Here is a 27,766-nt window from a genome sequence, read left to right as displayed (position 1 = left end):
CAGAGTAATGAATTTATTGCAAAATTAACAAATGAATGATAACGATTAGTGATAATGATATGCCAAAAGAAATACATATACACACATTTCTGATTTTTTCGTACTCGAAAAAAGGTTAAAAATGTCAATATCAAAATAGGCTGAAGCTTCGGGCGTTCCTCTCTATATCCTTAATGTTGGAGAACCTGAAGTTCTGAATTTAAGTTTAATTTGTACACTATGGATTCAAGAACACAATGGGGTTAAAACTGGTATTTTGTTTTCTTCTAGCACAAGTGACAGGTGATATTATGCTCTCCATAATTGAGACATGATAACTTATTTAGGCATGTAAGTATTAAAGTAAACTTGTGATTTTAGTGAAAATATATACAGCTATATTTTCTGAATTATGAAATATAATTCATATATTGGTTAATCAAAATTACAAATAAATTAAACATCAAAGGTACGTGGTTCGGTATCAACAAAATATGACTGAAAGGTTCACATAAAACATGGTCATCTATTAACCGATGAATAATTAGACGAATGGAAAACTATCAACAATACCAAATTAAACATACATGCAACAGATGAAAAGGGGTTTAATTTAAACTGTTTTCTCCACTGCAAATTTTCAAACTAAAAATAATAATGTCTGTAAAAACAGACATAATCGTAATATAATAAACATAACCTGCTTCATGAAAATCAACAAACATAAGCCTTGCACAGCTACTTGACTGTATAAAGTGCTATAATTGTATAAAATGTTTTCAATAGTATTGAGAGATTTACAGCCATAGAAAATGATAAAATCATTGAACCTGCATAATTTAAAAACGATAATACATTACATAGCAAACACTATACATTCAAAACGAATAAAAAGCACTGTTACACATAATAAAACAATTTTGCGCTCCTTATTATAACCACACATTCTGTCGTGTCAGTAGCTAGTAATATTATTATCAAGAGCAGCAAAACAAAAAACCCCAAAAAACAAAAAACAGATAATTAAACAAAACCAAAATGAAGTCATAATCATGGCAAATCCGCAATTTCATCTAACAAATTTGTGACGTCATTCTCTGAGAGTTTATTTTCGACTGCGCATGATGATGACGTAATGTCAGCTACGTCATTGTTTGTTTCTGCAATGTCGTCGAGTTCTGATTGAATGACATTTTGCATTGTTTCCGTTTGAGGTGGAATATTGTCTCCTGTTCGGAACGGATCACTGATGTTAAAAGAAGAATGGGGTTTAACACTGTCATAGTTCGTATTTCTTGGTGGTATTATATGCTCTTTGTCGGAAGATGAAATCAATTGTCCAGATTCTGGAAAAAAATGGATAAATGAATAAACATAATAAGGATTTTTCAGAACCATTAGCATTTTGCTTTTGACATTAATTACACTAGTGATATTACAAAATAACTTTGTTAAGTAATAGTACGCTCTAATTAAACAAAGCTTACTAATTAATTCAGAAAACTAAAATATCATAAAATACATTCTAAAAAATACATTGTTTATATCTGCATGGTGTTTGTTTTCCTTTGAAAAAAAAATACACCAAAAACAAAGCAAAATAAAACAATCTATCAACCTTTGTCCTGAATCATGTTATGCTGTAAAGAAAGCTTATATCTATGAAAATATAACCAATTCAATCCTTATAATTCCATGCAAGTTTTATCACCTGAACCAATTTCATGCAAACGTCCTTAAATGGACTTTAAGATTGATAAATGAAATAAACATGAAAATTTTGTTTATTTAATTGTATTTGGTGCAATCACCTATGCACTTTTCAGTAAAAATGAAAGTAAAGCTTATCATGAAGTAGAGTTTTTGTATCGTTTTTAAGTTTTATCAAGCAGTGATCAAATTGTTAACTTATCATTTGGCTTTAAAATGATTTTTAAAAATTAATGTCCCGTACAGCATGGAAACATATATAGGCAGAGAATAATTACTTGTAATAATCTTAACTGTAATTAAGAGTAAACCCTAGGCATAATTGCGGTCTCTAAAGGTAAAGGTCTCTTTCTTAAGGTAAAGTTAACGGTCTCTTTCTGAAGGTAAAGGTCTCTTTCTAAAGGTAAAGGTGAAGGTCTCTTTCTAAAGGTAAAGGTCTCTTTCTAAAGGTGAAGGTATCTTTCTATAGGTAAAGGTATCTTTTTATTGGTAAAGGTGAAGGTCTCTTTCTAAAGGTAAAGGTTTCTTTCTAAATGTAAAATTCTCTTTCTAAAGGTCTCTTTCTAAAGGTAAAAGGTGAAGGTCTCTTTGAGCAGTAGTTTACTTTTAGAAAATCGAGATATATCACTCCATGACTTATCTTTTAATGCCATAACAAAGATAAATGCCAAACCTAGCAGTTACCATTCCTGAAAGAGTGATCGAGGGTTTTCGGTGACAATTTAAATATATCAATTTATGATTTCCAAAAAGTTCAACTTTGCTGAACTTGACATGTAGCAATTAAAAAAAAAAGAAATCTTCATTAAAATCGCAAATAAACATCAAAGAAGGACAATCTTTTTGATGTTCGGTGCCTTTTATGTTTCCTTAAAAATAGAAAAACAATTGTTTAGGCTGAATAATTGTCATTTCAAGGATTATGATAATAAATTTGAACAGGATAATTTTTGTATCTTTGTAAAACAGCTAAGAGGAAAAACCTGAAAAAAAATACGATCTACTTTCAATTCGTCCAACTTCTCTTGTAACCAATTTAACCGCATGCTTTCCAAGATTTAAGAAAAAATATATACCTAACTACCTTGAATTAAATCAATCTTGTTGAAACAACTCTCTATTATGTCTCTTTTCGAATTCAATTGAATCAATTGAACTTGTAGAATCTGCAAATGAACCATATTGATTGTTTATTTGTTTTCATTGAAATTGATTTTGACCTGTTTGTATTACATTTTTTAATTCATAAGGCCTATATATATATATACAAATGAAAAAAAAAATATTCACAAAACAAATGTGGCCAAAAATGGTTGGATAATGTAATTAACATTGTTTAATATCCAGGGCAAACACATAAACCAAACTAATATAGTGAGTGCTGTTGAAAGATGTAATGAAACATGGAATCAGATATACTGTCAGATATAATCTAAACAGATGTATTGATAGATCTAATCTAAACAGCTGGTGAAATGACAAACCTATTGATACGTTGTCATAGTCAGGTATATTTTGTCTTTTGGGGGCTTCAAGGTCATCTAAGTTGACCTTAAGATTGTTGTACATATTTCCATGTTTGGCATCCAATTTGGCACAGGCCGCGTTTTCTGGAAGAGAATGATAGGTGTTTCTTTGTTAGTTTCACCGTAACGTCAAAACAATTCAAAAACTGTCAGTAAGTATGAGTGCAGAGTGTTAATTAGTGAACATTACTAGTATTCAAAACATATACTGCCAATTATTGATGATATTCGGTTTTTTAAGAAAGAAAGAGGAATAAATTCATGTTATTTTACTTATCTAACTCTTCATTAACAGCTATAGGAGTTTAGAACATATTTGAACGTGAAGTTGAATATTGTCGTATTCAATATTATCTACTGCTGTTATTAGTAATGAGCAAATCGATTTTCTAAAAAATAAATCTACACTTCACTTTTTTATAAATTTTTACTTTCACTTCTTTAAGTTTGTATGTATAAAGTGATGTCAAAAACAATCAAAGTACTTGAGTGCCGGGTATATCTATTATTTTTTTTCTCAATAAAACTGTAGTGTTTTTAGTACCTATGTTATTAATGAAATTAGTTTCTGAAAAACCTGAATTATATATTTCAGTTATTTTGAGTTAAATTAACACTACACAGTTTAATGCAATGCTAATAAGTCATCAAATATTGATTGCACGTTTTATATGTATTGAGTTATGGCTTCTCTATTCAGAATACAACTGCAAACTTGCTGCAAGTGTAAATTTAGTAAAACACTCAAAAATTCTACTGAAGATCATCTACCTGTTATATTGATTTCGTCAAGTTTAGCTTGGATATCTTTCAGCGTTGTATATCTGTCTGAGTCGTTGTCGTCATCATACAAAGATCCTGATGCACATGCTCCATTTACCGGCAGACTCACGTTTTTAGCAACCGTTAGGTCATTGATAGGGCTACTACATGCAACCTCGTTCTGGTTACAGGAAGTTGCGCGTTGGTAGTTGCTCTGTTGCTGCTGGCGATGTATTTCCCGCTCAATATTAGAAACATTCTGATTGTCTGATGTATATACTGGGTTTGTGATTCCAACAACTGGTAAATTGCCGTCTGTTCACACGATAAACAAAAAAGATATTAGTCAGACAGATATCTCTAGTTCGGTACTAAATAAAATTGGAATACATGTATATAAAAAAGCTTCAAGTTCTAAGTCAAATAAATGGTGAGCGGTTTTGGCATCCAATTTTTGTTGATAATTTGTTTATTTCTATTTATTTATATGAATTTTATTCAATGTGTATATTATCCCATGCTTTTAATTAAACAATGCATTTATTTGTATTTCTGCAACGCTTCTAAATAAATTCAAGGCCAAAATAAATCCAAAAAGATATGGTTAGGGGATGCAATTTTCGTTCATTTCATTCTGTTTTCCCCTTTTTCAATGTATGCACAAATGCAAAACAATACAAATATAATCCATAAACGTAATCAAAATCTTGGTATAATCACCTGCGTCGGTTCCTTCAGTGGATTGTATGTAATGCATCACTGCGCGGTTCTCAGACTTTAGACGCCCGACTCGACGCTTGTAATAGATGACCATGATGACGATTATAAGTGTCAGAGCAATGACGGCTAGAATGATTCCGGTAATTAGACCGCTGGCAGACGCCTCTTCTACGTTATTCACTACCTTGGCGATGTTTGGTTGATCTGGTGAAAACATTATAGAAAAGAGAAATCATACAGAAATATTGTCTAGGGTATTTTTTATATAGAAAAATTATCGTCTTCATACATTCAAATATCATAGACTTAAGATAAATAAACTAATTGGTTTCCGATAAAAGTGTTTTCTTAAGACTTTACACTTTCGTTTTACATGTTAAAATGTAACAAAGAAAAAGTATCAACTTATTGATGTAACTGAACTTTACTTATTTATCCGAAACGGTATATTTGCTCATTGAATAAAAAAATCTATTTTCATTTTTTATGTCTTTAAATTGAAAAATTAGACGTTTCTTTATATGCACAAGGTGAAAACTGCAAAACAAATTGTCGGTTCTATCTAAAGTCTTTGATAATAAAACTTTCTTAGTAGTGATATGATTAGAATCACAAAATTGGTGCTACATCTTTGCTAACTGAGGGTGTGTAAGGCTCGGATCAGAAATCCTTGGTTAGCAAAGATGCAGCCTCACGATTTTAGTGGTCCAGTTTACGGTTACAAAGATAAATTTTAAAGTAGCAGTAAATATAAACTCACTGATACAGCCGAAGGATGGGTGACAGAATTGTGTGACGTCACAGGAACAGGTCATATTGCAGTGCTTTCCGTAATAACCCTCAGGACAACCTGACGTCACAAACAGATTGATAAACAGTTGGTTCTTTTGTTCTGTTTTGTTTTTTTATTTCAGATTATAAACATTAAATTGTGTGTTTACGAAGAAAGAATTTAAGAATATAGAATATTATTCAATTAATCGAACAACATTATGCCGTATATATCAGCCTATATTCTCTAAGATACAGGGCTTGTATTAGTCTCAAGAAAATAAAATCAGTTTATATTCATTCATGACTTACAACTGGCTTGATATGAAATTCACCATTAAATATCATTGAAGATAGCAAAGGTAAAAAATTCTAACTCTAGCTATTTTCATATTGCATGGTACAGAGGAAGTACATATGTAGATATTTACATGAAAAATATAAGTAGCGGTGTCTGTAACTTACTCTGAGAACAGCTGGCTCCAATATAACCTGGGGGACAATCACATCTTCCGTCAGATTTACTACAGTTGGCGCCATTTTCACAGGAACACTTGGCACTACATTTGTATCCATAGTAACCGTCGGGACAAACTGAGAGTGAAAGTAGAAAATATTTTTTCATAAAACAATACATACATGTTAAAGACATGTTTATGATAACAAAAGTGTAGATAAACTGTACATGAATAATAGAGTAACAATCATATAAATCAATATCGAAGGACTCACTTTTGTCACATAGAGGACCAAAGAATCCCGGGGAACAAATACAGGAGCCATTTTTGGGATGACAGACACCGAGGTTTTTACACAATGGGCATGTCTCGTTACAACGCACTCCATAGCGATCCATGGGACAGGCTGAAAACAAAGAAATAACCAAATAAAAACGTGCTTCCATACTTAAATATTTAAACGTATGATCCAGTAGAAAGCTTTAGTAGTCCATGAAACAGATAATTTAACCAAATACGTGATCTTTGCTTCTTTTTTTTTTTAACAAACAATGTGATTTAAATTTTCCCAACCCTTCCAAAAAAAATCAGAAGAAAATGCAATGACACGGGAATAATGGTTGTGATAGGAATAAATGAAAAAAAAAATGAAAAACAATCATTGTTATTTTGTTTTGCATTATTGCATTTAATCTAAATAAAAATGAGAACACTCTATAAAAGCGATGTGCAAACTATTTTTTACTAAATGTGAAGAAATTAACCATCAGTGTGAATTCAGCCTTGCATTTTGTTATGATTATCTTAAAAGAGTTCTTACGATGTTGACACGTGGGTCCCGTGAACCCAGCTGGACACGTGGGTGAAATACACTGGCCAGTCACGTGGTCACATGTCTGATTTGTCGCACATGTACACTGGAATCGACAGCTGTTTCCAAAGTAACCCTCGTTACATGCTGAGAAAAATAGATGAATATAAATGAGCATTTAAAAAGAGAATTGTAATTTATTATGCAATAGTTTATTAATCTTTCACACAGCTATCTCATTAATTGTTCACAATTTAAATTGACGCAACACAGGATGTTTTCACTCAAAGCTTTGTAACTCTGTATCTCCCATTAATTCGTTTTCCCTTTCACCGCTTAAATCACAAATCTCATTTCATTAGAATTGTTCTCATATGTCTTTAAACAAATTTCTTTTTTCATCTTTGAACACATTTATTTCACTGTTACTTAAAATTCTGGAAAATGTTAAGCTAATAGACCATACCTTTTGAACAATCGCTTCCTTGATATCCGGGCCTACAAATACAAGTTCCGGTATCCTGGTCACATGACCCTCTGTTGTAACACGTGCATTTTTTATCACAATTGTCTCCCCAGCTACCGTCCTTGCATTTGCTCTTACAATTCACACCTTAATAACGAAATTAAATGATACAATTTTAATAAAGTTATTAAAAATTTAACTGACATTCCGGTTCATACAAAACAATTGCAGATCTAATAAAATCATATCAGTCATAATATAAACTATTTTAAAACATTAAGCATTATAAAATGTGTATCACAATATCATTTAAAGAAAACGTATCTGGGGTTTTTTAAAGAAAACAAATGCCTTGTTTTATTAAGAGTATCTATGTTTTGAACCTCCTTTTATATTATTTGTACACATATCATAAAGAAGGTCACTCACCAAACCACGTGGGGTCACAGAAACACTCCCCGTTCTCTCCCCCACAAGCGTAGCTGTGCTCTGGGTCACACTCACATCTCTGGCCACACTTTTTACCAAAGGTCCATCTCTGAAAAAAAATACCGACAAAATATCAGCCTTTAAATCATTAAGTTCACAGCACTTGAGGTCTACATGTATTTTATCTTTTGGTTTGGCATGTACGAATTTTTGTATATTTTTAAAAGAATTTGAACCTAAAAAACTGTAATATCAACATTAAAAAAAACCAAATACATAACTCATCAAAAGAATGACGAAGTTTTATACCAAATAAATGTAGACATTAAGAAATTCAGACTAAAAAATATGAACCGGAAGTGACGCCTTAAAAAAACTAACAAAAAACTTTAATCAGACCGACTTTTACAAACCGAGTCTAGAGCAATTCTTACCTTGCACTGGGTTTCACACTTCGGGCCTTCATAACCCGGACGACACAGACACTCGCCGTTTCTTGGGTTACAGTACCCATCATTCAGACAATCACATTTCTGGGTGCAGTTGTAACCATAGTAACCAACGCTACAGGGTTTTTCACAATGCAGACCGATAAATCCTACAATCAAGAAAAATACATATTATAGCATGTTATAGGCGTTTTGGAATTATGGGGATCTTAATAACACTTCTCTAATCTTCGGGTCAACAATATAAACTAATTTCAACATATGATAATAAGAAATGTGCAAATGAATTAACTCGCAATAATAAACCGATTTTCTGTACTGCAATTTCTAATCCAACTGAAAAAAATCGTGCTCAGGGTTTAGGGTTCGGTGTAGATAATTACCTGGTGCACAGTCACAGTAGCCATTTTGAAAATGGCAGACGCCGCCATTTTGGCAGGTACACATCTGAGAGCAGTCTCTGCCAAACCAACCGTGAGGGCACGTCTGATTACATCTAAAACAAAAATAATGACATCATAACTTAAAATGTTCGTTATTAACAAATGTCCAATAAAGTCCGTACATAAATCAGCTAAGATTTGAACTCACTACAAAATATTTAATTAGTAATGCCATAGCAAATTACGTTATCATCATGAATCTAGGGAATCATGTTTCGATGATTTTACGGTAGAACAAACTGACCTTTGACCTGTGTATCCCTCCTCACATTGACATTCCCCGGTCACGTGATGACAAAGAGCGCCGTTCAAGCAGTCGCACTGTTTCTCGCATTTGTCTCCGTAATTTGGCGCCGGACACGGTTCGCTGCACGTGACTCCGCTGTAACCAGGGCTACAGACACACTCTCCAGTACCCGGATGACAGCTAACAACATTAAAAAAATAATGATGCGTAAAGTCAATTACTTTAATGAATGTATTTTGGATTTGTTTATAATTCTGGCAGAGTCAATAGAAAGTCCTTATTTATGTTCCTACGTGAAATGTCTCCATTCTAAACAGTATTATCATATCTGGATGGTGTTTTAGCGGTTCACAATAATTTAATTTAAGGCGCAAGTACCATTAAGAGTTATACATGTAAATAAGCAAGGGACTTTTTCCTCGAAGGATTGCAATATAAAAACAATTCGTTTATATTTTTTTCTGAGATTTTATAAGCTCACCTGTCTGCATATGTGGTATTACACTGACACGGGATGTTACAGTTATCTCCGTACTTCCAGTCATCACAGGCTGTGTAAGACAAAGAAAAAAGGTGGCCGTCAGATAAAGACAAAACGTCGCTGTTATAGTATTGATAGTCATTTAAGGTAAACACTTTCTTTCTTATGGTAAAGTGTATATTTTGAGGGTAATGATTTATCTTCAACTGAGCTGACACTTACCTCGTATGGCGCAGGTGGGTCCAACAAACCCCGGTACACAGCGGCAGGTGCCCGTCACGTGATCACAAGTACCACCGTTCTCACAGTTGCATTCTTTAGAGCAGAACTCTCCGTAAAATCCGACGGGGCACTCTTCCGTGCATCTATATAATGAAAACAAATAGTTTTTGAAAAGGCAAATGCAAGATCATTTTCTTTCAACTAAGATTCTTAATAAATTGTTGAATAATAACTTTCCATGTACTGTATACATGTATATGTATAAAAAATGCTGTCCACAATGACCTACTTTTCGCCGATGTACCCTGCTGAACAGACACACGTGCCAACCTTGGGGTCACAGGTCGCGTTGTTATAGCAACTACAGGTTGAATCACAATTTGCTCCAAAGGTTCCCTCGTCACATGGCTGGGTACAAATCTCACCCTGGGTAGAAAAAATGATACAATGACGCTCAAACGACTGGCGTACTTAGCATACCAGATAAAACAATGATATTCTGTAAAACAATATAAATTTTGTTCGGAGAAAAATTTCGTGCGCTGTCAATATTTTATTGGGAGTTGATTTTAATCAACTCTCCTATGCAGTTACTCTGACAAACCGAAAGTGAAACAGTGTTTGGACCAAAGCACAAATCATCGCCGCTGACAAGAATTAGTTCTTGAGAATAATTGATAAATTCGAAATAATGTATGCTAAGGCATTGTTTTTCAAGGAAACATATTTATAAATACCTTGAAAATAGTCAGATTTTAAATGGTACGAACAATTTAGATATTTTCTGTAGTTGTATGTATTCTTATGCCAGAGTTCAATATAGTCTTGTTCAACTCGACGCTCGGCTGTCTCCGTAAATCTCCGACAAGCAGAGAGTCTCTCTCGCTTGTCGGGGATGAACGGCGACAGCCGAGCGTTTTGTTGAACGATACGAGAGTTCAATATTGCTTGGATCCATAAATTTTCCAGAAATATTTCTATCACTGATACATAGTTTGAATGAATTTATTCTATCTGTAGATATTACTTAACATGAATCATATGGGGTTTTTAATCAACATTCTTGTGTCAGGCACGTAGCATCCCCCCCCCCCCCCAACTTTTTCTCGCAGCAACTAACTTTTTAAAATTGACATATAAAAAATTGAATTATCTTGGAGTTGCCCCCCCCCCTCCCGCCCCCCACGGATTAGGATTTTGAAGATTTTGGGAAATTCCAATTTTTTTTTATTTTTGCTTGTCAAGATTTTTTGGATGAGTCTGCCCCCCCCCTCCCACTTTCAAAAAACGATGCTACGTGCCTGTGTGTCGAGAAAGTCCGAAAATTCACATTAAAAAAATGTGCGTAATTCAAATACAGATTAAAAACATGCAAATAACATATCATTGATTTTACAATAAATAAACATCGATAAAATCAACTCCCGTCAGTTTTTCGGTACTTTGATTTTTGTTAAGTTTGTTAATGACATTGTCTGTGAAATAAATACATAATGTGTTTAAAACTAAATCTGTTAAGGTGAAGTCAATACATAGAAACTAATTCTACAGACTTTAATTCCATTAATCTATGAACAGTTTATGAACAACTCTTTTCACTAAGACATAAAACTCGCGTAAATAACTTAAAATTATTTTTTGTACAGTATCGTAATTTTTTACCTTCCAACCGGGCTTGCAGGAACACTTTCCGGTCTCCGTGTTACATCCGGCCCCATTCTGACATTTACAATTAGAATTACAGTGGACTTCCGTTGACCCGGTCTGACAGCGATTTTCGCAACTTAAAAAATGAAAACATTGTTCTTGACACCAAAAAAAAGTATGATTAATTATCAAATGTTTTCTTTCAGTTGTTTACAAGTTGCATAAGTTTAAAGGAAAATTAAACAAAAATCTCTAGCAGAAATTGTTGCGGTGTATATTTGATATCTCTGAGTTTCAAATAAGTAATATTGTCTTTCTCAAAATCTCCATGCTTTGCACTTGACAATCAATTACAAAATTTAGATATATTAAAGAAATTTTAAAAAGACGAACAATCCTTACAAAATTTTATGTTTTAAAAAATAAGAGATTATTTAAATTTTTGAAATAAATATATCATATATATCTCCTTTTTTGAGGGAAGGGGTGAGGTTTTATTTTATTTATTTCATTCCCTGTTTCTTACAGTGCCCCATGATATCCGGGCGGACAGTAGCATGCGCCGTTAGTCACACTACATGTAGCGCCGTTCTTGCACTGACACAACAGCTGACAGTTAGGTCCATAGGATCCTTCCGGGCATTTAGTCTGACAACGCTCTCCTGTGTAACCTACCAAAAGAAAGACAACTCAAGAATGTAATGGAGTTATCTGCCCTTTACATCACTAGTATAGGTTAGGATGTCTTAACACGAGATTTGCATTATAAATAGTTATGTTTTGTACTTTATTAAATTGCAAAAACGTATTCATTAAAAAGTCGACCATTTAATTATAGTCACAAGTTTGCTTAAATGTTATTCGTTCATGTTATCACATAGGTCAGATGTGACAAAAACCAAAGAAACAGTGAAATGTATGATGAATAAACTAAAAAAAACATCCATCATCAAAGTCAATAACCTATAATAGAAAGATGTATGAAACATTGTGTCCTTGAATTCATTACAATTTTTTGTAATAGTAAATGAATGCATCTGGGTTTTTTAATCTGTTTATTATATGAAAGGTTATCATGATGGTGATTAGAACGAGAGAAAGAAAGAGATTGAAAGAGGAAAAAGAGGGAAAGATAAACAAAAAACAGACATATCGATGAACAGATATACATACATATGGAAAAAAGACCGGGAGGCAGCCTTATCAACAGAGAGAGAGAGAGAGAGAGGGGGGGAGAGAGAGAGAGAGAGAGAGAGAGAGAGAAGGAGTGAGAGAGAAAAAGATAAATATTTAACGTATTTCAATAGGAAATATAACGTGAAAGTAATCAAGTTACGTGTATTTAATATCTGATTTTTAATTCTTATTTAATTAATCCTTATTTGATTACCAAGAGAGTTGTTAAAAAAATAATGATTTTACCTGCTGCGCAGATGCAGTGCCCTGAGTCGGGATCACACTGTCCATGACCGCTACAGTCACATTGTTTCTGGCAATTCGGACCCCAGGTGTCCGGCGGACAGTCTAAAAATACACACATTGTTTTATTTCCTGTTTTAGAAATCATTGCAAAAACAACATCGTCTTGCTTTCATGGTGAGAAGTTTACTAAATTTATTAGGCAAATGACATTGAGAACATCTTGCAACAAGAACGATTGGTTTTTATTCAAACAGCTGATGTTTCTAAAAATCTGTTGTTTTATTTAATCATAGAGCTGTTTTTTCTCCGTCAACTGACACCAGATGACGTTTGCTTGTTTTACATTGATTTTGTTTTTTTTTTATTCTTTTCTTTTCTGAAAATGAATCATCTTTTAAAAAATAAAATTGCTGACAAAGAATTTGATGTTTTCATCAAACATAATTGGATATAGGATTGACGATTCTCAAGGACATAAAAACAGTAATAGATAATTCAGTCAGTACTGAACAAACCATGTTCATTTTAATCTGAGTCGGTGGAAAGCTCGGTGGTCATAATGTATTTTTCTAAACTAATCACAGTTGATCAAACTGTCAAACACATTATCACTTACTGTGGAGTCATTTAAATTCGTGGGGGCCAATTTTCGCGGATTGTGGGTTTTTTGCTTATTCGTGGGGATGTAATTTCCTGGATGCGTAGATTTTCAGTTTCAGTAAGAAACCTTACTCTTTCAAAATTGTTATCGAAGAGGATGTAAACTTTTGGGGGAGGGCTACTCACGAATACTACGAAAATTAAGCCACCACGAATTCTAATGATTCCACAGTGTTGTTATATGTTTCGTTTGCTTCAACATTTTGCATAAATAAAATTTGACAGACAATTACGTTCTTAAAGGTAAAACAATAATGAAAAAAAAAATCAAAAATTATCCAGCCCAATCAATAAATAAAAAAAATAGATGTTTTATTTCGAACATTGTCAAGAGTTTCATAGCCAGTGCTGCGCAAAAAAAAAAAGTCGAACCCATTTTTAAAAGATCTCAAATTTGTAAAATCCCAAAGAGAGAAAAATCACGTGACATACTAGAACTACAGTCTTTTCCCCGCCATCCCTCGTCACAGACACACGTATCCGGTCCTGTGCAAACTCCATTGACGCAGCCGGAAGTACAAAAAGCTAAAGAGAGACAGGTCATATGCTATGTTAGAGCTTGAAGTATTTTTCAAAACAGTATAATTAATACCTATCAAAAGAAACTGAGGATAGAAAAAGGCATCAGATAATGAAGCTTTGGGTGATATGGGACGCCATTATTGGTGACGTGCTTCTATTGGGTAATAATTAATAAAATCAATAATAATTATTTTCTTTTCCTAATAGCGTATCGAAAGAGATTTAAAAAAAAAATAGCGTATGAAAATTCGATGAAAGGCATGAGTTCGAATTCCGCTTTGGCTATTATAAAAGTTAACCTTTTCCAAAAATGTTAAAACATATTTTTTGGTCAAGTATCGTAAAACTTATAATTATTAAGACGGGAAAAGTATATGATTATAATGTTCTCTTATCCATGTTTATATCAACAGCTCCCCCACACACCACCTTAACAAATCCTGAGTTAGTTATTTTTTTAAAAATTTAGGTTGACCATTGATTTTTAACATTGTTTCATCTTCATCAAACTACTGTATGAGATTTTAATTAGGATCAATAATAAAAATAAATACATCGAACTGTATATAACTCCAATATGCCTGCGATTTTAACAAAGAAAGATAAAGATACATTATAAATATAAGAAAACTTACAAATGCATTGATCGTTCACGAGGTTGTAACCAGGGCAACAATGAAACTCCTTCCGGTACAGAGTTTGTGTCTCCTGTTTGTATCCGGTCTTATACAGGGTGCTACAAAAGTTATCGACTGTAGTTAGTTTTTATATCTGGGTGTAATTTACTTTTATCATATTTAGAATTGAAACAACTTTATTAGATATATTTTTGATTAATAATGCTGTATTTAACTCAGAGGATCATTGATGAGGCATATATCGGTGTTTTATTTAAAAAGGGACAAAAGATTTTCTTAAGGATTTTCTTAAGGAAAAAAGAACTCAAAGAGATAACTTTATACGTATTGATGAATTAGAAAAAAAAATGCTTGTCATTTTAGATATAGAAGTAGTTTCAAAATGAAAGATAATACGACCATATCATTTTTACGTAGAAAAAAATATTTGAAAGAAAAATATTAAATTGCTCAATATCGCAAAGTGTAAAAAACAGAACATCATTTATGTTTAATTTCAAGAAATGTTTTCCAATGCCTATAAACCCATCTATTACCTCAATGTAGACCAGTTGATAAAAATATCCATCACCTTTAACCTTCAACTGATAGCTACTGATAGTTTGTCGTGATTAAAAATATGAATAATTAATATGCATTTTTATCCCACTATTACATCATTTTCTTATACATTTATATTAATACGATAAAATATAGAAATGTTTACAAAGAGAAATAAGAAAGAAAGAAATTTCCAACACAGCCAATATACGTGCAAAGTATCCATAGTAGCTTTAACAGGATCTTGTTTAAGCGGAAAATAAATTGACATGCGACAAGACAGATGTGAAAATGGGACAAACTGATCAACGCAAAAAATACGATACATTATCATTCAGGTATTCAGACATGCAGTCACGTGATAGACAACGTGTACAAACACCGATATGCACATGCCTTTATTCGGTCACCAACGCCAGCCATGCGGTCTTTTTTTTTTAGGCAACATCGATAACCTAAAAGATGCACATGCATTATCATCTTCACCAACTTCCGCTCATGCGCAGTGGATACTATTAAGTACTCACTAGCACTTGGTGCAGCGGAACAACTTGCGAATATCACGACACCAGGTTTTAGTACATTTTTCGTACGGTTTCTGGTACGATTCTCGACTGATCTTTTTGAATCTGGAAAGACGCCCAATAAAGACTAGAAAGTGAGTAATCAGTCCTGAATTCTGAATAAATTTTCATAGTTCTAGACCCTGTCACCCATATATCTACTCATGCAATTTTCGCAGTTGTTCACAAGACCTAGAGGAAAAGATAGTTTGTGTTAGATGTCACTTCCTCCCAGACTCCCCCATTCTGTGCACCACTTCCGGTCATGTGACGTGTTTACTCACTAGCACTTAGTACAACGAAATAATTCGAGTACATTGGGACACCAGGTCCTAGTACAGCGCTCAAAGGGCTTATTATATGGCTTCGTGATGACGTCACTTCGTCTGTGTGTTGGAAAGTAGAAAGGAAGATTAAGAAACAAGAATAGAAAATAAGTTCCGGTATGACTTGATATTGTGAAAAATCTCCAGCTTTCAAAATCGTGTACAGAAAACTTGAACTTCGAAAAGCAAAGACTCACAAACATCTAATAAAGACATTTGATATCAGGATAGCTAAGACATTCATAGTTGATACATGTATGTCTTTTTAATACAATATTGACATTTTTCCTTAACTATTGCGATGTGAAATGTAAATAAATCATGGTAATTGTCTTGATATCATAGCGAATTTGAAAGCTGGAATGATGTCACACAATGACGTCATGCCGTGATGTCACTTACTAGCAACTAGTACATCGAAAAAAATCCCATATGTTACCGCACCAGGTCTGAGTGCACTTTTGGTATGGTACACTTATAACTTTGGTATACGTTGACGTATATCTGTAAAGCAAGGCCGCTAATATTAATTGTACATGCAGAAACCGTTAACTGTAAACAGTAGAGTTCCGATATCTGACAGGTGGTCATGATCACTGGTTTAATAATACTATAATTGATATTTTTTTCACTTTTAAGATAGCAAATATGTTAGTGACTTAAGTCTTTTCCTTTATTTTGAAAATGAACATTAGCACTATTTAAGAAGATTTTTACCTGTAATTTCCTTAATACATGTATTAATACCATGTAATCTTTTATTTTAATAAGTGAAATATTTCAACGCATCTTTTTTTCTGCATGGTTTGAATGCCAAATATGTTTTAAATGATTTCTAGACATAGTCAAGTAATTGAACATTCAAGTAGATGTACATGTGTCATGCATTAAAATATAAGTTTCAATTACATGTGCTGTATTTGCTAAAAACAACAGCAACACATATTAAGGAAAAGTATAACGGAGCAATTTCACGATTGCATCCTCTAATGTTTAAAATAATTGATACGATAACAAAGTGTTGGGGTGTACAAATAATATTGTATGAAACAGACACCATTAAGTACATACTAATGTATGCAATAATCTAGGGGAAAAAAGATGCTTTGAATTTGCATTAATTTATTTATCGTTGTTATAGTTAACAGAAAATTTATTTCTTAACTTGGGAAGAAATGAAGTGTTTAACGAACAACTTACGACACTGTTTTGTCGCACACATTAGGATCTCCCTCGCTCAGCCCTTGTGCAACACTGACCAAAGATAACGCCAACAACGAGATCTGGACGAGACTTCGACGACACGTCATCGTGTAGCCCTTCGAAGAAAGAAAAGACATTATATTGTAAATGTTGTTTCCTTTCATGAATTCTGTACCCATTTCAATTCAGTTTTGAACATTTTTTATTAGACAAAAAAAAGTCATCGCTATTGCGTATAAAATGCATTAAATGTTATAGGGAGAGGTGTTAAAGCTTTTTGTGTAGAAATGAAGAATGTGTATAGTAGTGTACTTATATTTTGTCAAACCTTTTTGTTGAGAATTTGGTGCGCTGGCTTTTTTTTTTCATCAATAAAACACACTGCCTGACTAAAGACATTCATCCTATCATTTATTGCTGATTACAGTTTTGGAGGGACATGGGCGTGTATCGGTGCGTGACCTCATAAAATACGCCCTATCGAGAAAAGTTGTTTGCGAAGATGGCAAACGTAATCTTTACAAGAAAACCGTAAGTTTACTGGGCACAATGCACGTCAATGCACGCCCATCGTTCTGAGGGACCAGTCGACAGTTTTATATCACACAATTGCCACCTACACTTCTATACCTGGTGTGAATGTATGATAACGTATTGACAGCTCGTGTAACAGTAGTAACGCAACAGGTTATTTGGATCATTGTTGTTTGGGAATGGCTTTATAATACACTATTCGTACCTGTATTGACGAGCTTTTTTAGTGTTAGGGGATGGGGCTAAGAACCGATGATGTCTAAATTTATGTTTTATATAAAAGAAAATATTCAAAAATATAGTGGGGAAATATTAATAATACTTTACAAGGATTCCCTAAAATATGCTCTATGAAAAAAAGTAAAATTTTGAGGGAAAAATCTCCCATATGGGGGACATACATTTTTGATATTCTCTCTCTCTCTCTCTCTCTCTCTCTCTCTCTCTCTCTCTCTCTCTCTCTCTCTCTCTCTCTCTCTCTCTCTCTCTCTCTCCATTTAATTAGATTTTAGCCATACAAACCTATAAAAGGAACGTCAGATTACTTATCTATAAATTGTCTGGCTGTATTTCATAGAAACGCAGAAGTAGTATTTAACAGTAAACACTATTCAACAAGGTAGTGAAATTTGCGATCGTAGAATTTTTATCCGTAAACAAAATATGACCTTTCTTTGAGACGTTTTTCTGCCAATAAAGGATAAAAGTAAGTTACTTATTGTATAAACAATACAATAATGTTACACATACCTTTATCACACACCTGTACAGAACGTATATATCACAGCACACAACACCTACAATTAACACTCAGGTGTCACACATGTGTACTGAGACCCCAAACAGTCCGTTACACCCTGAGGCACAAATTATCGCATTATTACTAAACATCACATGCTTAAACGAATCTGCAATGCTAATCAAGGGAAATATTCATTGTCAATTTGGCATTTTTTTTTTTTTTGCACTAGAATATATAGAAAACTCCTGATTAAATTAGAATTGCTTTTTAGTGCAGTAAAATGATTAGAACAAATTAGAAACGAATCCGTTTACGTCATAATCAGTCTTCTTTTTCTGTTGTTTTCTCGCCGTCACTAATGCTAACAATATTGCTATATGTATTTGCATGATTGTACTACATTTTTGTTAGTACATGTAATATGTTATTTATTTTAATTTAGCCATAACCGAAAACTTTTAGACGCGGCCAGGAACGTTTCTTTCTTTGTTCCATTTGTTTCTTTGTCTTTCATATGACTTGCAATTATTGTCTCAAATTGTATATTGATATCTGTCTACGGAACTTGCATTAAAAAAACTAGTGATATGACTATACAAGAAACAATTTTGTACTAATTAACTGACACCTGTATGCACATATAACCCAAAAGAATTAGAAATAACGATATTAATTATATAATTTTTTTAGAACCTTGAAGGCCTTATAAACAAGATTTTAGAAATGATATTGCGATATTTTATTCTAATTTCTTTCTATGTTTTAAAGTATATTGTAATCAAGTGGTATTAAAAGAAAAAAAGAAGAGTTGGAGATCGTTGGGTAAAAAAGGTCCATTTTGTCGCCAATTCGGTTTCTACGTCCGCGTCATCATTGGATTAATAACTCATCTATATATCACGGATGAATGTTCTCGGGGCCCAGGGTAAGAGGTATTTCCGTGTGAAAGACCCGTGTAACGGTGTAAGTATTTTGCGTCTGCGTGTGTAATCGATGGATGTACTACTACTTTCATATACTGCCCCGGGGGGTTATTGCTCTACACCCGGGATAGGAAGTCTCGTCACGCGCGTGACTTTACGAGATTACAAAACAACAGGGAACATTGGGCGGAAATCCATGACTAAAACAAAACAGGAAGTAATTAAAAAGACCCATCGAAGGAAGTAATAAAAACAAACACAAAAAACAAAACAAAACAAATACGGTATAACAGTGGGTCAAATACAAAAGGAATATGTTAACATATTTAACATCCAATTAATAAATTGACGTTCTAGATTCATATGAGAAGTCAAATAGGGTCTATGGACTACAATGTATGACTGATATATATACTTTTTATATTAATCTATTCTTAGGGGGAGGGCTAAAAAAGGATGTGCCTGCTGCCTAATCCCATTCAATATATTATATTAAATAATTTATTGTTTAAATCAAAAACAATATATATATATATATTAATATACATATGAGCATCAATAGCTCTCTATTGTTTTTCTCAAGCTGCAGATAAAGTAAGACACGTGTCATTTGGTTTGTTTTCTAGTGAACAACAGGATATGGGGAAATTATTGACTTTATTCCTGCAACACCCACTGTGCAACTACATCTAGTAATTTTAATTCAATGCAGATTTGAAACTAATTAATTGTTACGCACGAGCTTCTTTGTTGATTCATTGCAGATTTAAATATCGGAAGAAAAGATCCGGTTTCAATTACACAACGAATAAACTTATCTATTGGTTAACTGCTCAATTCTTTAATGTGTGCTATTTCTAGTTCTATTACATGTAGCTTTGAATAGACCTATCCACACTTTACAAAAGTTATGTCCCTTGGCCTCCATCTTTGGGGAAAAACCCATATATTTCTCAAAGTAGCTCTTGTAGCTTAGAGGGTTGTAACTTTGTCATTTGACATTAAAAAAACGTTTCCCTGTGAATTTCAATTGCCCCAAGTTAGGGCAACCCACACATCGAAGGAATAAATCAAATTCCAAGAGATTTCTTCAGAGGACACCCAAATATCTGGTTGCTTAAAGAAATGAAAAGTTGCTTTTTCCCATTTGACCTTTGGGTTGACCCCGCAAAGGGGAACAACTTTTGCAAAGTGTGGATTGGACTATTCCTTCAAAAGACATCTTTTACTTTCGATTCAATCGATTTATTTGAATTTTTAAAATATCTGTAATATGTACGAACAGGAAATTTTACTAGATAATTTAGAGGCATAAACCTACAGAAAATTTGCCACACAGCAATCGGCATTAAAACATTGAAATTCATATACGTCATATATTTAAAAGCTGTTTTTGATATAACGTCAGGTTTTCATTAAGTATTATTGGGATACTGTAAGAGAAACTTAATTAATATTTGTAAATTTACAACAAAAGAGCAATATGTACGTGTAGTCATATTAATGCAAATAAGACAGATTTGTGTTTACCTATTCAATTTGTACTTTAGTCAAAACCTATATAAGAAGTCATTGGACCATGCAAAATAAAATTTTGCAACACCATAATACTGCACGATTTTTCCCCTTTCCGATTATAAGTAGATGCCAAATTGAATGGCATCGTTGCACAAGAGGTGTCAAAGCAATATTTATAACTTTTGGTGGGGCGTAAACATATAATAATATTGCACAAGAGATGCCAAATCATACTTTCGCAGTTATGACGATTCGTAAATATATAGATCTATTATTTGATCTGAACCTCTAACTATTACCCCAAACATGTATGGCAAAATTGGCATGTACGAAGGTGCGAATTTTATGTGCACTGCACGGTTTGCTTCATGATTTTTGCACCCTGTCCTCGAATGAAATTTAGTTTTATCGTTCTATACATGAATCTGTAATACATAGAAGATGCCCTATCTATTTGTGAATGTCGATGATTTCGCTGACTGTTCATTCTGATTACAAGGATGCCTTTACGCTGGGCGCGGTTGATTTGTCTACATCTTACAACCGGTGTACACTTTTAGAAAATCAATTGTATAAGTGAACAATTTAGGTGTCCGCCGTCTACACCCTGTGCGGGACATATGTTGGAAATTACACTCTAAATTTCAATATGGCGGCAAAATAATACAAACTGGGAAATGTGTAGAATTTCTTTTGTCAGCGCAAGAAATACGCAAGAATTGATTGCCTAATGCCAAAATACAACACGCATCGTCGGCGCTATTTCAATAAAGCAGCAATATTTAACCTATCGCAGTGTATATATTTAAACAATAAAATGCTTTCTTTGGGGATTCATTCGGGATATGAAGGTAGCGACATTGCAGAAAAAATACAGAAAAAGTAATTTTTTCCTGCAATGATCGCTACCTTCATAACCCGCATGAATCATCAAAGAAAGCATTTTATTGTTTATATTAACATCTTTCTTTTAACTAATTAATAAATTGATTATGAAAAATAAGTAAAAATCACTAAATTACTATTAATGTATATAAGTACGTTAGCTAGAAGAAACAGCCAAATCGTCACCTGTGAGACTTTGAGTCTGACATCATCATGATTACTCCGTGTAGTCCGTGATATTTTGTAGGTCGCTGTAGGTTTAAACCAATCGATAAACAGGGCGTGTCAATCTCAGACTCAGTTTCAGCCGCTGTAGATTTCGACCAATCGATAAACGGGGCATGTATATTTCAGTCTGGCTGTTTCTATATAGCTATGAATTAACTATAAGTTTCGTAAGATATAGAGGGAATAATACTCGGTAGATGTAAATATATCTAAATCAAATTACAAGATAAAAAAGCAATCATTCGGCAGTATTACTTTGCACGGATGTACATTTAAAAACTTTCTTACCTAAAATCTTCTCGATATAAACCGCAGAAAAGTCATGCAATAGAAGCTCTGTTCAGAGCAGTTAAGTCTATTTTTATGATCAATTCATTTAAATCCAGGGCAATAAATAAAGAATTGTGACATAGAAATCCCGAAGCGAAGTGATGTGCATTTATTTTTAGTCTACATGGATTTTTATAAAATTTCATTAATATTCAGTTTAAAGGGGGGAATTTGCAACTAGTTTTTGTAACGTTAACGGTTTTGCACAGCTATTACATATACATTGCAACAGTTCCCAATCTTATTTTTCAGATCAGTGCAAATCAGTGCAATAAAATAATTGAATTGCTTGACTTACTGCTTACGAATAGAAATATAACTTACTCTATTGTGTGTGTGTGTGTGGGGGGGGGGGGGGGGGGGGTGGGCTGAACTTGAATTGCAGAGTGTCATATTTGTACCATTCTAAGAGTATAATTTGAAGTCACTTTTTAGTTTGTTTGGTTTTTTTTTTACTTTACATGAATAACAGATCTAGAGCTAAATACTTTCTCTGTCTGGATTCAGTTGGTTTACAGACTTAAACTGTCACACATCAATCTGTGATTGTGTTTGATGTCAAACAACAAACAAAAGGGTCGAGCATAAGTCCATGCACGTGTGGTTTGACCTTCTGGGTGTGTCCATACTCTGTGTTTGGTTGTCTGGTTTGGGGGAGGCGGGGAGAGGGGTACGATTGCAAGCAGAGGGGGAACAAACAGGTCCAAGATTACGTCATTCTCCTACATTCCGTGAAACCTTTACAGGTGCATATATTCATTTTGGAAGCCATTGATTTTTTTTTTTTGATGCATCGATTTGCTGAAAGCGTCGTAAAATACCTCACTCAACAAAAGATTCGTCAATATTTATGAGAGGACGGTGATCATTACCCACCTACAAATGTATTATTCTGGTACCCTGTCCACTTCCCTTTATTTACTACAGTTATGTCTAGACGTAACGCGGGAAAAAAACTCGCACTGCCCAGGGTTATAAATACATACATGTTAATTGGTTGTATAACTAATTACAAGTTTGTACCTGAACAGTGTATATCGCAGGTAACTGTCAGCTGACTAATTAGAAATTTACGTATTATTAATGGTTCATAAACAGTTCCGGAACAGTTACAACAATTCTGCGTTATTTTTTGCACTTTTCTCTCTCTCTCTCTCTCTCTCTCTCTCTGGCATTTCATTTTCTATTTAGAATCAAACTTATTAACTATTTATACATATTCATATTTATGTAAGTAATACATTTCGCACGGATGATTGAACTTAATAACCATTGTACAGCACCGATCTCTCTCTCTCTCTCTTTCTCTCTCTCTCTCTCTCTCTCTCTCTCTCTCTCTCTCTCTCTCTCTCTCTCTCTCAGTACGATCTATAACATGGTAAATGGCGTGATAGCCAACAATAACACACATACATGTATATACACTGAACCGTAAGCCCGAAATAAATTGCGACAAATTAAATACCAGACAAACAAGTTTATAAATAAATACTTACCGTAAAAGTGATACAGGATGTTGAAATATCAGCACAATTTAATAAGTAAAATATAGGATCCAAATAAACAGAAACAAGAATAAATGTAGATATTCCGTCAAGAAATCACTAACAGTTCTGGGATTTCCTTATACAACAAAGCACATGTATCGTACGAATCCAAAACAACACAATTAAATGTTGAACCTTTTCATAACACAACTACACACACACGTCAAAGAAGTTTAAAATCCATGGGCCATTGGATTAAATGGATTCGGGAGCATGGAGAGTCGGTGCCGATTTATTCAAGCATGACTACAATATCTCGATTGACGTTTCTTTTTGACAAGACCAGAAAGATAGAGAGAGGTATAGAAAAAAAAATAATCATCGTAACTTGTCATTAGTCACGTGACAGCAGGGGGCACCTATCCATCACTCGACTGACGTTGGACGTCCGTGTTCCCATGGGGTCAAGGGTCAAAGTTCGACAATACGGAAGCACAAGAAAGAAAATGCTCTAAACACAAAAACAAGATTTGTTACACAACGGTTTGATAATTATTCTACAAGATGTAGGGCAAATTTGAACATTTGTAAATCATCAACTAAAAGGTTTATACACAGTAGCTGAAGAAGTTTATTGCCTTATGAAATCTAAAACATTGCGTGAAAGTGTTTAGGCATGCATAATTTTATTCCTCTGACAAGTGCACGACAAATTTATGCGCGTGTTCTTCATATTTCATGAAGAATCTTTGGAATGCAGATTTTAATTATTGAAATATTTCAAAAGAGAACAGTTTTGTCCATCTGTAAAACACCTTTCGTTAAAAAAGTTAGCCACAAGATACATGTGTTGTAGATAACAAACAAATACAGAATTCGCAAGTATGTCGCACAAGGTTTTTATTTTAAAAAGATACAGGTCGAATTTAATTGCCTATAAATCATCGAAATGAACAAGATACGTATAAGTGTAGAATTTTGACGTTTATAACCTAATAAACTTATAGTATTGATATATAATCAGGTACAATAAAATACTCTGTAAAAGTGTTTAGGCATGCATATTTCCAGATAAGAGAACGACAAATATATGCGAATTCATTTTTTTTTTCGTGATCTATGAAATTCTTTGAATTTTTTTTTATTGTATTATTTAATCATCAGGCATTATAAGAAAGTTATGTGTGTTTATAAAACATTTTTCAAATACAAATAAATGACGACTTCATCTTCACTTACGTTCATTTTTTACGAAATTTCAAGCGTCAATCAAATATCTATACATGCATGTCAATAACAAGAGCTTGGACTTAATGCAGTTGTGTCAAACAGTAATGTGACGTAGGCCTGTCTATTTCATTGCTGGCCTCTCAACGAAATCGACAAAATTTGTTTGGCCTTTGAGCTACGCAATCGGTTTATATTTCACTTGAAACAAGCATCACTTTTAACTGGTTTTGACGCAAGAAACTGATCGCTACGTTCTATCATAAGTCCAAGGTCTTGTTGAAGTGGTTCCAGGAGTATAAATTCAATTATAAAGTGTGCCTTTATTAAGGGCTAGAAGCAAACACTACGCGTGTTGAAGAACTGGTTTCTGTACCTGATCTAAAACTTTTAATTCCATTCTCGCTTTTTCAACTTACATAATTATTGTAAGATTGATAATTTTTCATAGTATACGTCTTTGTCAATTTCAAAAGTAATTCTTATACATTTATGGAGATAAAACACCAATTTCCCCAAAGCTCAGTTGTCATTCATTCATTCATTCATTCATTCATTCATTCATTCATTCATTCATTTATTCCTTCATTTTTTAATGTATTTTACATTCAATCTATTTGTTTGTTCATTTAGTGTACACTGGTTCAAAATTGAAGATGGATCATGGTATAAAACTGGTATTACATAAAAACACAGCAGCGCGTGTACATTAAAAACAATGGCTATAAAAGTTGAACACAACTTGAAACAGAACAGATTGATATTAAATTCGAAATCATTTCTCTTTTTGTATTGTTTTGTTTATTTTTTTTTGTTTATTTTTTTTTTTAACACTGTATACTGACACAATTTCTCAATCTTCCGTGATTATAATATATGTAAAGTTATATTGTATCTTGAATGTATATATGTCAATAGGTGAAATAAATGTTATATAGGATGCGATGGGTGTTATAATTATTGCGCAGTAGATATGTAATGTTACAATATATGACAGCTGGGTGACAATAACAGCTCAGGAAATGACAATATTATTTTTTTCCTGAAGGCGCAACAAGGAAAATTTTTTCCTGGTCATTTATGCATGTTTTAATCAATCAAAATCTCAGGTGACATATAAAACACATATATATATATAAAGCAAGAATGGAAGAATGGAAATTAAAAAACATTTGATTCCAATGGGAGGGAGGATTGGTCCGGGAGGGGGGGGGGGGTATCTAAAATGTATTAATTGGTAGACACCCCCCTCCAAAAAAATGTTTGGTCCTATTACATTTAATGTAACTTTTGTCATAACAACTGCATAAACTAATAATACTCGCACAATTCCTCTGAGATAGTTGATACTATATGGAGAGTTATACATGTGTATATATATATCCTTTTTGTACAAATGAAGTATGTTAAATTGCTCTCGCGTCTCCCTTTCTTGCAGTAATATGAGAATGTTCTTATTCAATAGGTGCATAAACTTGTAGGTCTGACCTAGTTAATATACACGTACATTTAAAATATCTTAAAGAGTCTCAGCGAATGTATTTTTTATAGGCAGAAACGAGTAGACAATAGCATGCATACAGTAGTAGTAGTACAAAGCTAGGGTAATCGTCTAAAATATAGAAAAAAGGTCGTTTCTTTGGTTCGCTGAACTTTCATTACTTTGTATCTCAAAAGTATTGGAAAATGTTATCACAATAACTACTTTCTTGATAATTAAAACTAAAATGGACATCATTATTTCGTTCCTTTACTCATCATATTCGATTATTCGAAGAGAGGGTGGGAGAGGGGTGGTTCGGACCCCCTCCCTTTAATTTAAACGTATCAAAATTACATAGTAAATATATAAATAAATGAGGCCTCGGACCCCAACCCTTTCTCCTGGCAAACAGAACTATCCCCTGACTCCCTCCCCTCCCCCGCCCATGAAAATAAATCTGGATCCACACATACATAACTAAATATTTTTTTATTTACTTCCTGTTCATTTGCTAATCATAAATGCCTAGAGGCGAAAACCGGACGAACTAGTTCAATGTAGCCATTATATTAATGTAGTTTCTCTTGGATTCAAAGCTAGGATAGAATGAGGATGTGGCTGTGATGATTGGAAGGGAGGGGTGGAGGTTGGGGGTGGGGGTAGTGGGTGGCAAGGAGCTGAGTGTTGAAAGAAGGGAGTGCTCCTATATTTCGTATACTAATATTTACAAAATCAGTGATTAATCTGTTTATCAGTTTGTTGGTGAATGACGGATTTAGGATATGAACGACACACTCCATCTTGCCCCCCGGGTCATGAATGAGTGGTCGTGCATGGGACGGTTTCCTTAGTACGCATGTACTGGATATAACGATATAATAACACTGTAGAATGTTTATACATAATTAAATACGGAATATTAAGTCGGTCATCTTTGTGGCTTCCCCAAAACAATTTTAAAAATTATGTTACTCTGAATATGGTTTTTTTTTTTTTTTTTTTTGGGGGGGGGGGGGGTGCTGTGTATATACCTTATGACAAATTTCTTCCTTGAATATAAGTTCATTATGAGACGGAAAAAAAAAACAAGCAAAGGTTTTTGTGGGTTTTTTTTTTTTTAGAGTTATCCAGGTTTTCTTAAGTCAAGTTATTTCCTTTAAAGCATACATGTACCGGAATACAGAATGTATTGCCACTTATGAATAGAACTTATATTTATATACATGTATGGAGATCGTTTTACCTGCTAGCTGCTTTTCAATTCATGCACAGTGTACGTAGAAGCGTCGATCCAGATTTTTTCCCCATAGGAGGTGGTTTGGATATAATTCCCTTTGCTAAACCGTGGATTGTTACATATTGATGGGGGTTTGACGCCTATATTTTCAGTAGCTTTACCATCTGAATTCATGAA

The 27,766-nt window shown here is 33.6% G+C and overlaps 1 protein-coding gene across 6 annotated transcripts; it reads right to left on the bottom strand.

The window, feature by feature from the left end:
* LOC128172032 (multiple epidermal growth factor-like domains protein 10) lies at window positions 1-24,006 on the bottom strand. 6 transcript variants are annotated; one of them, XM_052837803.1, is made up of 25 exons: window positions 23,652-24,005; window positions 16,993-17,111; window positions 16,195-16,296; window positions 14,361-14,461; window positions 13,636-13,728; window positions 12,544-12,645; window positions 11,648-11,792; window positions 11,137-11,257; window positions 9,764-9,900; window positions 9,475-9,617; window positions 9,253-9,322; window positions 8,769-8,951; window positions 8,465-8,577; window positions 8,067-8,230; window positions 7,633-7,741; window positions 7,204-7,350; window positions 6,747-6,884; window positions 6,201-6,332; window positions 5,934-6,062; window positions 5,458-5,547; window positions 4,698-4,901; window positions 3,987-4,292; window positions 3,174-3,299; window positions 2,766-2,855; window positions 1,191-1,325 (listed from the first exon to the last, which is right to left on the bottom strand). In XM_052837803.1, the coding sequence occupies exons 2-24, from the start codon at window positions 17,100-17,102 to the stop codon at window positions 2,785-2,787; spliced, it is 3,036 nt and encodes a 1,011-aa protein (XP_052693763.1). In that variant the 5' UTR covers window positions 17,103-17,111; window positions 23,652-24,005; the 3' UTR covers window positions 1,191-1,325; window positions 2,766-2,784. The 6 variants fall into 6 exon arrangements, with proteins under 6 accessions (XP_052693760.1, XP_052693758.1, XP_052693759.1 ...); XM_052837802.1 differs by having other exon boundaries at window positions 1,198-1,325; window positions 2,774-2,855; XM_052837800.1 differs by lacking the exons at window positions 2,766-2,855; window positions 16,195-16,296 and adding an exon at window positions 15,751-15,852 and having other exon boundaries at window positions 1-1,325.
* Between the last annotated feature and the right edge of the window lie 3,760 nt (window positions 24,007-27,766).

The sequence above is a fragment of the Crassostrea angulata genome, chromosome 2 (assembly GCF_025612915.1).
Source record: "Crassostrea angulata isolate pt1a10 chromosome 2, ASM2561291v2, whole genome shotgun sequence".
NCBI classification, from domain to species: Eukaryota; Metazoa; Mollusca; class Bivalvia; order Ostreida; family Ostreidae; genus Magallana; species Magallana angulata.
This window is presented reverse-complemented; position numbering and strand designations above follow the sequence as displayed.

Coding starts and splice junctions, on each gene's coding strand:
- LOC128172032 (XM_052837800.1), bottom strand. CDS start 17,102: ATGACGTGTCGTCGAAGTCTCGTCCAGATCTCGTTGTTGGCGTTATCT. Junction 14,462..15,750: donor TTTCGTTGTACTAAGTGCTA/GTGAGTAAACAC, acceptor TAACTTTTGTAG/CACCCTGTATAAGACCGGAT. Junction 9,323..9,474: donor ACCCACCTGCGCCATACGAG/GTAAGTGTCAGC, acceptor TGTCTTACACAG/CCTGTGATGACTGGAAGTAC.